Source organism: Geospiza fortis, unplaced genomic scaffold (assembly GCF_000277835.1).
Source record: "Geospiza fortis unplaced genomic scaffold, GeoFor_1.0 scaffold425, whole genome shotgun sequence".
In the NCBI taxonomy this organism is placed as follows: Eukaryota; Metazoa; Chordata; class Aves; order Passeriformes; family Thraupidae; genus Geospiza; species Geospiza fortis.
This window is the reverse complement of record NW_005054387.1, coordinates 1,108,214-1,121,198: the sequence shown is the minus strand read 5'-3', so window position 1 is coordinate 1,121,198 and position 12,985 is coordinate 1,108,214. Positions and strand designations below refer to the sequence as shown.

General features: G+C 46.0%; 1 protein-coding gene across 2 annotated transcripts in view; it reads left to right on the top strand.

The window, feature by feature from the left end:
* The window catches only part of AP2B1 (adaptor related protein complex 2 subunit beta 1), a 74,332-nt gene that overhangs the window by 22,572 nt on the left and 38,775 nt on the right, over positions 1-12,985 (top strand). For both annotated transcript variants that reach the window (XM_005425396.3, XM_005425397.2), the window contains exons 8-12: positions 1,675-1,770; positions 6,191-6,306; positions 7,338-7,503; positions 7,930-8,028; positions 10,794-11,053. In XM_005425396.3, coding sequence (XP_005425453.1) covers positions 1,675-1,770; positions 6,191-6,306; positions 7,338-7,503; positions 7,930-8,028; positions 10,794-11,053 — 737 coding nt within the window. The remainder of the gene's footprint in view (positions 1-1,674; positions 1,771-6,190; positions 6,307-7,337; positions 7,504-7,929; positions 8,029-10,793; positions 11,054-12,985) is intronic.

Below are 12,985 nucleotides of genomic sequence, written 5' to 3'. Positions count from 1 at the left end.
CTTGCACAGGCACTCTTCAGAGCTAAAAAAATCCTGCTTTTGCTTAACTTGCTTCCAGAATGGGAATAGCACAAAGCTGAAGCTGAACTGAATTCAGATTCACTTTACAGTGTAGATTCTTCTTGTATTTGATGTTGGTTTAATGCAGATCCCCTCCTTGGAGGAAATGCACCCCTGGCCATGAGGCCTAACACTAATGCAGAATGATTAATGCCTCTGGTTAGTGCTATTATTGTCCTATCCTAATTGTCACAGAACAATTTCATTTCATGTGACATTTGGAAGCAGCTCCTTCAGCTCTCTCCTGATGGTTTTTGGAGCTGAGCAAGGTAATTCATGCCCCTTTTGTGCTGGGGGCATGGAAAATATTTTAAAAATCGGTTTCTATGTGAACATATTCAGAATTTTCTCTTTACTGTTGGTAGGCTCCACACCAATTTGAATTTATAATGTTCCAATAATATGGGCTGTTTGCATGAAAGCCAGTGGTGTCTGGAGGGCAGTCTGAGACCTGCAGACTAATGAATGAATCTCTCCAGCTTCTGAGGAGGCATTCATAAAACAACACAAGCTTTATCAGGAATATGTCCTGGAATGAGACCTGAGAGCAGCTTCCACCCATGTCCTCCTGTGCTGCTGGTGGAGATTCTCCATCCCTGTGCCCATCCTGGACCAGGGCACCAGGATGGCTCCAGCCCAGGCCTTGGGCAGTGTTTGGGAAGCATCAGCTGCTAAAGGCAGGTGCTCCAAGTGCTGTGCAATGTAGATCATCCAAGGAAATAATAAAACTTCAAAACACAGATGTCCTGTCTCCTCCTTGCAGATTTATCTGTCTGCAGTCTGGCCCTTCATGGCCTCTTTATCTTGTCATTCTTCTGAGCAATTTGCTTGGATGAGAGATTTTTCAAAGGACTGTCTGGCTTTGTGCTGCTCCCCTCTCCCTCACCATCTATTTGTGATATCACGATTAAATCCCTGATGTCATGTTTGGCATGAGAAACTGAAATAAATTGAGCTTTTGAGGGAATATAAATTACATATGGTCTTTTCTTGAAATAATTTTTTGTAAGCTAAGTGATTTAAGACAAAGCTTTTTAGTTAAAGGTCTGTAAGATCCCAGCATATCCTGGGCTTAGCCCTTCATTGGTTTCCATTAGCAAAAACACTGAGACAAAACAATAAATCTTAGTTTTACAAGGGGAAGTATCTTCATGCTGTTATTAATCTGTGTATAGATGTTCCAGAGTGTCCTCAGATCTCCTCTGCATCTTCTGTTTGGATTCACCAGGGATCCAGAGGTTCATCTCAGCACAGAAATGAGAGATCAAAAATGGTTGTTGCTGAGAGCTTTGCACACAGCAAAAATCTTTTCAGTGCAGGAAGGAACAGAAACCTTTGAGTTTGGTAGGGCTGATTTTTCCTCAGCTCTTGTTCAGGGGGATTGAAAATAATCAAGATCAGGTCACCTTTAGACTTTGTGCAGCCTACACCAAGTTTGGATTAGACACCAGTGTAACCAAACCAGTGGGCTGATGGCAGAGTTTGGCTGGATGTGTGTGGTAGCTGTGAAAGGATATCCTGCTCATCTTCTGGTGCCCAAGCAGCATCACCTGTGAGGGTGGGCTGTTTCTCTGAGTGTCCCCAGGGGCTGACAGTGGTGTGGTGTCCCCACAGGTCCTGGCAGAGCTGAAGGAATACGCCACCGAGGTGGACGTGGACTTTGTGCGCAAGGCCGTGCGCGCCATCGGCCGCTGTGCCATCAAGGTGGAGGCAAGTATCTCCCCCTGGGGTTCTCTGTGCTTCCCTGTCTTCAGAAACAATGCTGGGCTTTGCCACCTCATTTCCATGGTGCTGCAATTCCAGTGGTGGCCCTCAAGTGGCCTGGATACATCCTGGTTATGGGCAGAGCAGCACTGAGCAGGGTGTGAGCTGTGAGGATGTCGTGGGAGGGTGGGTGCTCCTCTCATCTTGCAGGCAGAGCAAGGCAGGTCATTCATCCTTGATGGAATATTTTACTGTATTTGCTTTAGTGGAACAATGACCACTTATCCATCCAAATCCTTTAATAGCTGTAGCCTGACCTTTTGAAGGGGGAAGAAGAAGATATTGTATCGAGGAACTCAGTATTATGAAGCATTTTGTGTCATCCCTCCCCTCCATTTCAGAAGAACAGAACACAGAGAATTGCAGAGATTTGGGGCACTTAAATGCAATTTATACAAACAGAGTGACTCTACTTACATAAATCCGTATAACTTGTAAACTTCATTTGGAGTGTGCTCTCTTTTACCTCAATGCTTATGCAAACAAGTTCCCAGGAACCTCTGCAGTTTTCCAAAACAAGTCTGAAATGTCCTCTGCCAGTGGAACATCCACCTAAGTGCTCATAATAGAATATTGGTTTTTTTAGTGATGTGTCTGTTAATTTCACTGTAAGTGAATCTGAAACGCCTGTCAGGAGCTCAGAAATCCTGTGAAGAGGGGGAAAATTTGTGCTGTGGTGTTGGTACTTTTCAGTAAACTGATGACTGAGTGCAAAATGTCACATAAAGTGCTCTAATTTCAGCTGAGCTCATTTAGCTTTTGCTCAAGTGTGTTCCCATGAGCATTGCCTGACAGCAGATTTAAATAATAACCTAATCATGCCTGGCTTAGTGTGGTGTCAGTGCACAGGATTCTCTTGTTTCAGCTGAACTACTGAGAGCCTGTGCACAGAGGACACCAACTTCTGTCCTGTGGGGAGAATCAACTGCCCCTTTGTGCAGCTCTCTCTTCCTTCCTTCAGCTCTCAAAGGATTGTCACTGCCAGGGGCTTTCTTTGAAGCATGGCCCCATGGAGCAGGGGATGCTGCTTCTATTTTATGTCTGCACTTCAGAATACCAGAGCACTCCTTCTGTGCTGCATCCAGGCAGGAGCCACAGCAGTGGCAGTAGAAAACCCCCCTGAGCATGGAAAAGGGCTACAGAGAAGTTTAAAAGGAGCTGGTGACAGTGCTTTTTGTAGCAGTGCTGTGCTGGCAGGGTGGGAATTTGTTTTAGCTCTCAGCAGGGACTTTCTCACTATAATTTGGCCCTGTGCCTGTCCTAGTTGCAGGGAGGGTGGTGTATTCCTGCAGCATCAAGGTGATTTTAGATGTTTTTACCCTTTCCTGCCCTCATCCCTCACATTTATCCCCATCCCTGATACCTCACCAGTCATATTTGATAAGCAAAGGACTAATAATAATCCCCAGTGACCCTTTAATTGTAATTGTGCCTCTCCAACAGCCATTTTAACCTTGATTTTTGGCACTGCTGCTGCTAAGGGCGAGGTCTGTTTCCTGCTCTGACAAGAACCAGATTTAAAGACATACATGGAACAACTCATGACAGTTATTCCTCATCCCTAGGTTAATCCCTGTCCCCAGTGCATCTGTGTTTACTAGAGGCTGTTTACACTGTGAATTATGACTAATGGGAGAGCATCCTCACAGCCATTAGTGTCCAGGTTCCCAAAGCTCAGAAATCTGATTTTTGACAGAGGACACAGCCAGTGGGAGCTGCTGATGAATGAGGATTCACAGAGCACCTCAGCTCTGCCTTTAGGGATCCTATCTTTTGTCTAATTGTCACTCCTAGGAGAGTGAGACAGAAATAAATGTGTCTGCTGAGAGGTGCACCACAAAGCAAATGTGGTGTTCCCTTTGCTCTTGGTGCTGGTTTGGGATATGGAACCAACACCCACACTGAGCAGCAAGGTTTTGCCCAGGCTTGAGCAGTCACATTGCTTTGGGGGATGTCAGAACATCATTTTGCATGGATATTGCTGGATTATTGCTAGCTGAGCTCAGAGTTAGCTTGGGTTTATCTACAGCAAACTCTGGTGTAGCTACACTTGTCTGCCTTGTGAATTGGTTTGCTCCAGTGGCAGCATCACAAGAAACCATCATTCCATGCTTTGGTTTTAGGGAAAACAAACACCACTCCTGTGGGAAAAGGAAATGAAGTGGATGCAGTAAAGATAGGAGTTCCTCTGGAGCAAAGGAGAAGCAGAAGGAGCCATCTTACAGGGATATTTGTCTCGTTTCCAAGAGATTCTGCCAGCAGCCTGGTTCTTAGAAATCATTGAGGCTTATGGCTGAGTGTGATATGTGCTACTTCAATAATCTTGTGGGCTTTCATTTGGTTTCCGCAGAAAAACAAAGCAATTTTGACATTGGTTGCTTGTCCTTCCTCACTCCAGCTTGAAAGCTGTTTGAGTTGGGGCACTCTTTCATAGTTTGCAGAGCTCTGCTGTCCCCAAGGATGTCCACCTTCAAAAAGCTGTGTGTTTACAAGGGATGGGGTGAGCTGAGATGGTTTTTGTTAGAGAGACTGCTCTTCTGGGCATGGGCCCCCCAGTGCTCACTTTCCAAGGGACTCTTTGGCTAAAAATCATTGCTGTGTATTTCAAAGTGGATGTTGTGCTTTTCCTGGAAAAAAATCATGCTTCAAAGCATTTAAAGAAAAGAAAACTAAGCTTTAATTTGCTTTTCCTTGAATTGTACAGCTCTTAAAGCTCTGTTAGTTGTAGGCTGTGACAGGACTGCAGTGCTTGTTGCCAGCAGTAACTGGTGTTGTAGATTCTGTAGAATGGATGTGGCACAGATTTACCCCATCAGGTCACTTAAAATATCAGATGAAAGTTACTGAGATGAAGAGGTGAAATTTGAAGCTGTGAAGCATCTCTCTTGCAAGGACTTTGAGCAGGGCTCCCACTGTGAGCCAGGTCAGTGTGTGGAGCCAGGTCCATGGTCAGTTCCCATGAAGTGGAAGTGTCTTCCAGGTGACAGCCTCAAATCCCTTCTGGAGCAGAAGGGGTCAGAGCAGGACATGGTCAGGTTGCCATTCAGTGCCCCTGTAGTGCCACAGTACCCATAAAGCTGAGCTAAGGAGGGAGAGGTATCATAAAAGAATATTACAGCAATCACCCATTTTTATGTGATGCCTCTCTGACACCAATTGTATTGGATTTTTCTTCTGGTTGGTGTGAATTTCAGGGGAGAGTTTTATGACTTACTGCCAGTTTGCAAAGACGGAGCAAGTGCTGGTTTGTGTTGATCCTGCCTTGGCTGACCCTCATGCCAGCCTCTTTGTACTGACAGGCCCTGTGTGAGGTACCCAGGAGGGCAGGAAGCTGCCAGAAGGTTTTAGTCTCTGACCCAAATTCTTCTGGTTTGTCCTTGAGATTTTTGACCATTCTCAAAGAGCTGATTCCTGTGACTAAAATGCCATTTCACTCCTCCTCCTCCTGCCCAGCCTTTAAGTGCTCTGTAAGTTGAGGGAGCTGTTAACTCACTGGAATTGAAAAATCCACCTACATTGCTGTTGTTTGTGCCCCACAGTGTTTGTCTCCAGCCTGAATCCTTTATGAGTGTTCTGAAGGCAGTGTTGGGAGCAGTCTGCTTCTCACATTAATCACCAGCTGTGTAATGAGGCTTCATGTGTACTCTGCTAATAACCAAATCACTGCCCTTATTTGAGGCTCTCTGCTGCTGGAGCTGGTTGCTCCTGTGATGTCCTATCTCACTGTGCTGTTTGGGAATAGACCTCTCTGAATTATCTGCCTCTAACTCCAGTCCTGGTTGCTGGAGCATGAGTGTCCAGTCCTTGTTATCTTGCAGTGCCTGTGAATTGAACTAATTAATTGAAAGCTGCATTAGGAGCAGCTGAATTTCTATTTTTAGCTGTGCATTTCACATGTTGTTAGTGACCTCACCCCAAAAGTACTGAACCTGTTGCTGCTTTTTGCTGCTGGTTTTGACAGCAGTGTTTTCTCCTGCCTTCTGGCTTTGCTAGGAGCTTTCCTGCAGTCCCTGTCAGAACTTCCCAGCTCTGATTGCCTGGCATGGGAATCAGAGAACTCATTCAGTGGCCTGTACCAGCCCCAGGGTGGTACAAAGAGCAGTGTAGGTGATATTCCCAAGCTCTCTTCTGTAGTGACCCAGCTTTCTGCTGGCACAGTTGCTCCTCTTACTTTCTAGAGGAGCTGGAGCCAGCTGGTGTCCCCACTGTAACAACCTTTTGTTCCCCTGTAGTTCATTTCTGGACAGACTTCGTAGCTCTTGTCCTCTGGGCCTTTACTCACACACATACCACATTCCTCAGTGTGTGCTGTGGGAGCTGGAGTGTTTCTTCAGCTTTTTAAATTGTGTTTTTCTGCTGTGTGCAGCAATCTGCAGAGCGCTGTGTGAGCACCCTGCTGGACCTCATCCAGACCAAGGTGAACTACGTGGTGCAGGAGGCCATCGTGGTCATCAGGGACATCTTCCGCAAGTACCCCAACAAGTAGGTGGAGACCTCAGGGTTTTCTGGAAGCTCTTGGCTGCCAGCATCAGAATAGAGCAGGTCTCAGCTCAGCAGGGCTCTGAAGCAAAGGTGGAAGCAGTGATCCCACTCCTGGTTTGGTAGGAGGCTCTAGGTGAGGTGTCAGCCTGGCTTGTTGTTAGTTTGAATTGAAATGTTTTCCTTCCCCACCACTCCACACTGAAGGCTGGATCGGTTCTTTTAGAGGATGCCAGAAGGAAAATTTGGCCAAGTTTACAGCATCAGGCTGTCCTGGTTTTAATCCCCTCTAGAAATCCATGAAGTGTACAAGTGTCCTCACAGGGCTGTGAGAGTTCACGGCTCCCATGGTCCCAGATCCAGTCAGGTTGTGCTGAACAAAGCACTGCTGGCTTTTCCCACCAAGTGTTCCCTCTGGCTTGGGCAGAACTCAGCTTCTCTTGGTTCTGCAGTAGGATTTTGTCTCCTCAGCCATAAAACTGCAGCAATGTTTTTTCAGCAGAGACTTCATGATCACCTAAAAAATAATATGGGACATCTGTAGGCTTCCCTGGCAATTTCTGCTGTCAGTGTCAGAAATTCGCTGCTTGTGGGGATACTCAGACATGGGAATAGGGGAAGCTAAATTATTTTGGGATATGGTCTGTTTTACAGTAAAGCCTTGGGGGGAGTGCAAACTCTAAACCCAGTTTAGAGTTACCAGGCTGGGGCCTCCAGCAAGGCTGCAGGATCTGATTCAGACTCATGGTTTGAACTGTTGGATCAAATATTCCCATTAGCAAACAGAACAGAAGGCAGCTTTATCTTGAACTCCACATCTGGGTGGTCTTGCTGATGGATTGAACTGCAGAGACACCCTGTGAGATCTCAGTGCTCAGCTTTGGGAGGAAAAAAATAGTTGAATGCAAATGCTGCTTGTTGTGTAGAAACACAAGGCATGACTTCAGTGCAGGATTCTCTGCAGAATGATGTGGGCAGAAATGGAGTGAAAGTCCAGCTGACCCCAGTAATGCACCTGTACTCTGACAAACCAGGTATGAGAGCATCATTGCCACTCTGTGTGAGAACCTGGATTCCCTGGATGAGCCAGATGCCAGAGCTGCCATGATCTGGATAGTGGGTGAATATGCTGAAAGAATTGACAATGCAGATGAGCTGCTGGAGAGTTTCCTGGAGGGTTTCCATGATGAAAGCACTCAGGTAAAAGTTGCAATGTGCATTTTATTTGTAGTGTTTCATGCAGTGTGTTTATGGGATGGACAGTAAATGTTATTGCAGTGAGCAGACAGTACTTGTCAATAAAAGCTTCAATATTGGGCTAACATAAAACTCCTGGGAATCTGCAGTTTTGCTTTGTTGTCTTGTCTCCAAAAATTCCCATCTTGGAAGTACAAGAGGGGGTTCCAGAGGTTGCATATTTCTTGGGGGAATGGCTGTACTGGGGGTATGACACAAACCCCTCTGCTCAGGGACTTCTCTGTGAAAGTGTTTTGCAACAGACAAGGGTTTGAATCTCATTATACTGAGTTTCACTGGCAAAGAGCAGTGTCATGCTGTGAGGAAACTGAAGCCATGTTTAATATCAGTAAAGGAATTTCTAATCTCTCCTGTGCCCCTCTCTCTTAGGTGCAGCTCACTCTCCTGACTGCAATAGTGAAGCTGTTCTTGAAAAAGCCTTCTGAGACACAGGAGCTGGTCCAGCAGGTCCTCAGCCTGGCCACACAGGTAAGCCAAGGTATCCAGTGACCCAGAGCCCTGCAGACACTGTGCTGGCCTGCTGTGTGATGCCTCCCAGCTACCAGGCCAGGCAGCTTTGCAGTAGATCACATTCAAGGGTGTTCCCTTCTCTCCCAAAGAGACTCTATTTAAAAGCTGCTCTGTGCCTGTTACCATCTGGAATCTGCTTTCTCCTTCTTAGCTCTTGCTTTATCTGAATTTCTTCCCCATCCACTCACTAAATGGAAAGTTAGGGACTGTGTAGAATTATGAAGAAACCAAAATTCTTTCTCCTTGAAGGTGGCTTGCAGTGAAACATCTGGAGCTAAAGCAGAGGCAAAGAGCCTGGCAAAGACATTGTTCTGTGAACAGCAAACTTTAAGCAGTGCTATGAAAAAGAAAGAACTGAGTTTTGGGGTTTTTGCCTTTGTACTTGGATGCTGTCAGCCAATGTGGCAGCTTTGCTGGAGGCTGTAGCAGTGGGTTAAGATCATGGATTCATTATGCATGAGATGCTGAGTTATGAGCTCAGATCACTGCAGGCAAGGCTGGGCTTGAGCTGGCAGACACAACTGCTGTAGTTCTAGAGGACAGAGGTGATGTCCTCGTGGCAGGGGTGGGTAAGAGCTCAGCTGATATTCCTGCACTCCTTGGCTCCAATGACTGGGGTAAAGTGCCCAAAAAAAACAGGTCCTCTTCAGACCTGCTGTGACAAGTGATAAAAATAGTCTGCCAGCTGAATGGGCTGTGACTGATTCTGAGCAGAAAACCTGGAGTCAGTCATCAGCTGGCCTTTTTGATCCTCTTTGCTGCAAGAAATCATGGCTGTGGATTTGCTGCGCTTAAAACTTTTATTCATTCCTTTGGGGAGTTGCATTGGTCAGCAGCAACAAACCCATGACCTGCTTTTCTTGTTCAAAACCTGCTGTTAGGCAGAATCTGAGCTGCTCTTCAGAGAGGAGTGGGCCAAGGGCAGGCTGTATCATTTTCCTGAGCCAACAGAAGAAAGGTACTAAGTGCTAAAACCCACTGTGCTGACTCACAAAACATTTAATGGCACCCTCAGAATATAACAGGCGTCTGGGTTTGTTTCTCTGTTTGTCACCAATGTTGATTCAGTCTGGCTTTTTGTATTTTATATGAATAACAAGTCAACGTAGGATAACTGGCTGTAAAACATTGAAAAACCTTATGCTTCAAGGTCTGATTTCTAGGTAGAGATGGTGTTTTTCACTTGAGTGGGAGAGTAATTACATGTGTGTTTCTTTCCCCAGCTAAGGTATTGTTGCACTTTGAGTGTCTCAGGGCTTGTCTGCACAGCAGACTGCAGGTGTGACTATAGCAGGAGCCAGCTTCATCCAGCCAGCTCTGGTAAAAATAGCAGTGGAGCAGCTGGGGCTGGCAGAAACACAGGAATTGAGGTCTCAGACCTCTGCATCCCCATTGCTGTTGCATGGGTGGGGAGCTGAGCTAGCCAGGGTTCATGGTGTTGCTCCACAGGTGTGCATGCAGACCCTGGAGAGGGGAGAATTTGGAGAGATTTGAGCCTCTTTTTGCAGTAGGTTTGCCAGTTTCCAATGTGGGTTTTTTGGCTGTGAGAAGAAACAGCCAGCCTTGAATCTGTAGGTGCCTGCAAGTAGGAGAGTGTAGCCTTTCATGTGTGCCCTTGCAGAAACCCTGCCTGATCCTGAGTGCACAGTCTGGGAGGGATTGTTAAAGTGTAAAGAGTCCACAATTCTACCATCAAACAAAACCAGCTCTGCAGAGATAATGTGTGAGACAACAGAGAGATTAATTTAGGTCCTTACAAGCAAAATGAGCTGAGCTCAATCTCATTCCAAGAAGAGGTTTGAGAATGTCTTGAGGCAGATGGCAGATGCAGATTCTAACAGGGCAGCAATGAGAGCACAGAAGAGAAAAAGAAATGCCAAGGAAAGGCTAGTGAGGTATACAATATTTTGCTGGAATTTTATCAGGGGAAAAAACCTCTAACATTTCTGCTGATATGAAGATTAAAAACCTGAGCTCTTGTTTCCATGAACAGTTCACTACAACATAAAACCACAGCACCTCCCTCTCCCTAAAACATGATCAGCAAGCCATCCCCACTCACTTTGCTGCTCTGGGCAGAGCTGCTCAAAGAGGAGAGAAATAATTAGCACTTCATGCAGAGGAAAAAGTATCTGTAATAAAACAAGGGTGTTATTGACAGCTGGAGAACTGATGAAGTACCCTAAGTGTGTATCATTAGCATCTCTCCATACTTCATTAGATAACTAAAAGGCAGGATAAATTAAGATCTCTTTTGCTATAAAGAATATGGCTTATTAAGATGTGGTTCTGCAGCATCTTTTTTGTCCAGCAGTGCCTTGGGTAAGTCATATTTCCAGGAATCTTGGATCATTGTGCAGTGTTGTGTGTCTGCTCTTAGTATGCACCAGTCATTGTCACTCATGCTCTTTTCTCTGGATTTCTCCTAACACTTAGTGGCAGGAAAGTTTGGAAGGAGTTGGCAACTCTGTGATTTGGGGCAATTGTGGGGTGTAAATCCTGGGATTTCTCCTCCCTGACCAGCTGAGCAGGAAGCCAGGCATTAATACTTTGGTTCTCGTTTTTAATTTTAAGACGCTCATCTCAACAAGCAGTTTGTAACATCACTTTGAAATTGGTGGCTGTGGCTGCTGGCTGGTTGGGGATTTTTAATCCAAAAGAATGAAATGATTACAGGCATGAGTTGATTTGAGACATGTGAGTGATGCATTGCTCTGTCTCAGGATTCTGACAACCCAGACCTGCGGGATCGTGGCTACATCTACTGGCGCCTTCTTTCCACGGATCCAGTGACTGCCAAGGAAGTGGTGCTCTCAGAAAAGCCCCTGATTTCTGAGGAGACTGATCTGATTGAGCCAACCCTGCTGGATGAGCTGATTTGCCACATTGGGTCTCTGGCTTCTGTGTACCACAAACCACCCAACGCTTTCGTGGAGGGCAGCCACGGCATCCACCGCAAGCACCTGCCCATCCACCATGGCAGGTGAGCTCAGGCAGCCCTGGGGGTCAGGGGTTGGTTGTTTCTTTCTAGCAAACAGTCCAAAAGATGCCAAGATCTTTTAGAAGATCCTAGAGGGATTTTGTTGGTAGTTTACAGGTCGTTCAAGGGGCTGTTTCATTGCAGAATGTAATCCTGGCTATGAAGTGTCCAAGTTTCTGGGTCAGAAGACACAGGAAGTATCAAAGTTCCTGTGTAAGGAGAAGCTGGGATGTTTTTTGAGAAGACATTAATTGTAAGTGCTCTTGACATGAATTTGAGTAGAAAAGCAGAAGCTTTGGATGACTGGTGCAAGGAGACTAGAGTGAGAGCAGGCATCTTTCAGAAGAAGATTTTGTAGGAGCTTTGCTTCAGCAGCAGCTCAGCTTTATGAGCCTGTCTCCTGGAATGTAGCATCACTTTCCTGGAACAGGAATTACAGGGATCTTTCACTGCTGCAACATGAAATGGAGCAGGATTGGTAAAACTCACTTTCTCACTTGGTGCCTGTAAAGCAAGGGAAGTGCAAAACCCATCTAAGCCTGTTAGGGCTCAAAAAAAGATGGGTAGACTGACATGGTCTGTCTGACCTTTGTGAGGTGGGGAGATGCTTTGGCTCACTGCCTGGTGCTTCAGTGCCCCCCTGGGATCACAGTTCTGGCAGCAGGTTAGTTCTGCAAGGGCAGGCAATGCCTCAGTCCCAGCTGGTGCTGCTGGGCCTGTTCCCATGGTCCCTCATTCAGGTGAACAGTTTGCTATTTGCACTAATGGTATTAATTACAAAAATGAGTGTATTTTGCAGGAAGAGGCAGAGTAGCCAGGCTTACCTCTTAATAATATTCCCAAAGTGACATTTGGAGTGCTATTTTTTGCCGTTGCACTGATAAATCAGTGTGCGATGCTGCTTCTTTTCTATTTTCTGACACCGCTTCTCTGCTATTCTTAGCAACTAAAGCTATTTCTGTGGTGGCTGGCTTTGGGAAGCTGAGTTGTTTTCTCCCTGCCTATGAAATCAAGTCTGGCTGCACTGACCTAGAATCAGCAAGTACAAATGTACCAGTTGGGCAGGAAAAGCAGTGGCCACTTTCCTACCTCTCCTAATCAAAGATTTGTCTCAAAATGAGTTGGTTTTTGGTGTTACCAGCCTTCCTGTACACTGTTTTTCCAGGTCATTACAGCAAATAGCATTTCAGGGGATTTAGCTCAGAGAATTCAGCTTTTTGAAGGAGCAGTTTCTTATCTTCTTGCATGTAGTGTCTCTGTGCTTGACTCTCATTGCTCATGCTCAGTCTGCTGACCTTAAGTATTTTCTGACTTTGGCAGAACCACTGCTTAAAAAAACCTCAAAAACCAAACCCCCAGGCCTCAGTCAGCAGTGCAAGCTGGGGGAAGGTCTGAGGGATGCTCAGCAGAGCATGCTGCACACTGATCATGCTGATGCAGTGATAAATTTAAAAATGAGTGGGGTTAGTTAATGGCACACCAGGCTTCTCTGGTGGGAGCTCACCTCAGGAGGCCCCAATATTGGGGTTTTCTGCATCAGTTTAAGGCAAGTTAAGGGTGCCCAGTGAAAGATAATTCCAAACAGTGAAGTGAGGTGATTTTCTGCATTTCAGTGACCATTCTGGTGGCTGATCCTTGTGGTAGAGGCTGATGGGAATGGGGAGATGTCCACAGTGAATGTGGTTTAAGAGGGTCAAGACAGCACTGCCTTGAGTGGTGCTTCCCTGGGTATGAACCCAGGAGGAGTTCTGGTTGGCAGAACACCCCACATGGCATTTTGATTCATTCATTTTCCATTCAGAGCACTGTAGGGCAGGTTTCTTGCAGCTCTCAGCTGATGGGAAGACCCATTGAGCAGCTCACAGATGGTGAAATGTTCCTGCCTCTCCATCAAGCCCAAGTGTCACAGAGCTGCAGATGCATCCTGAGGGTGGG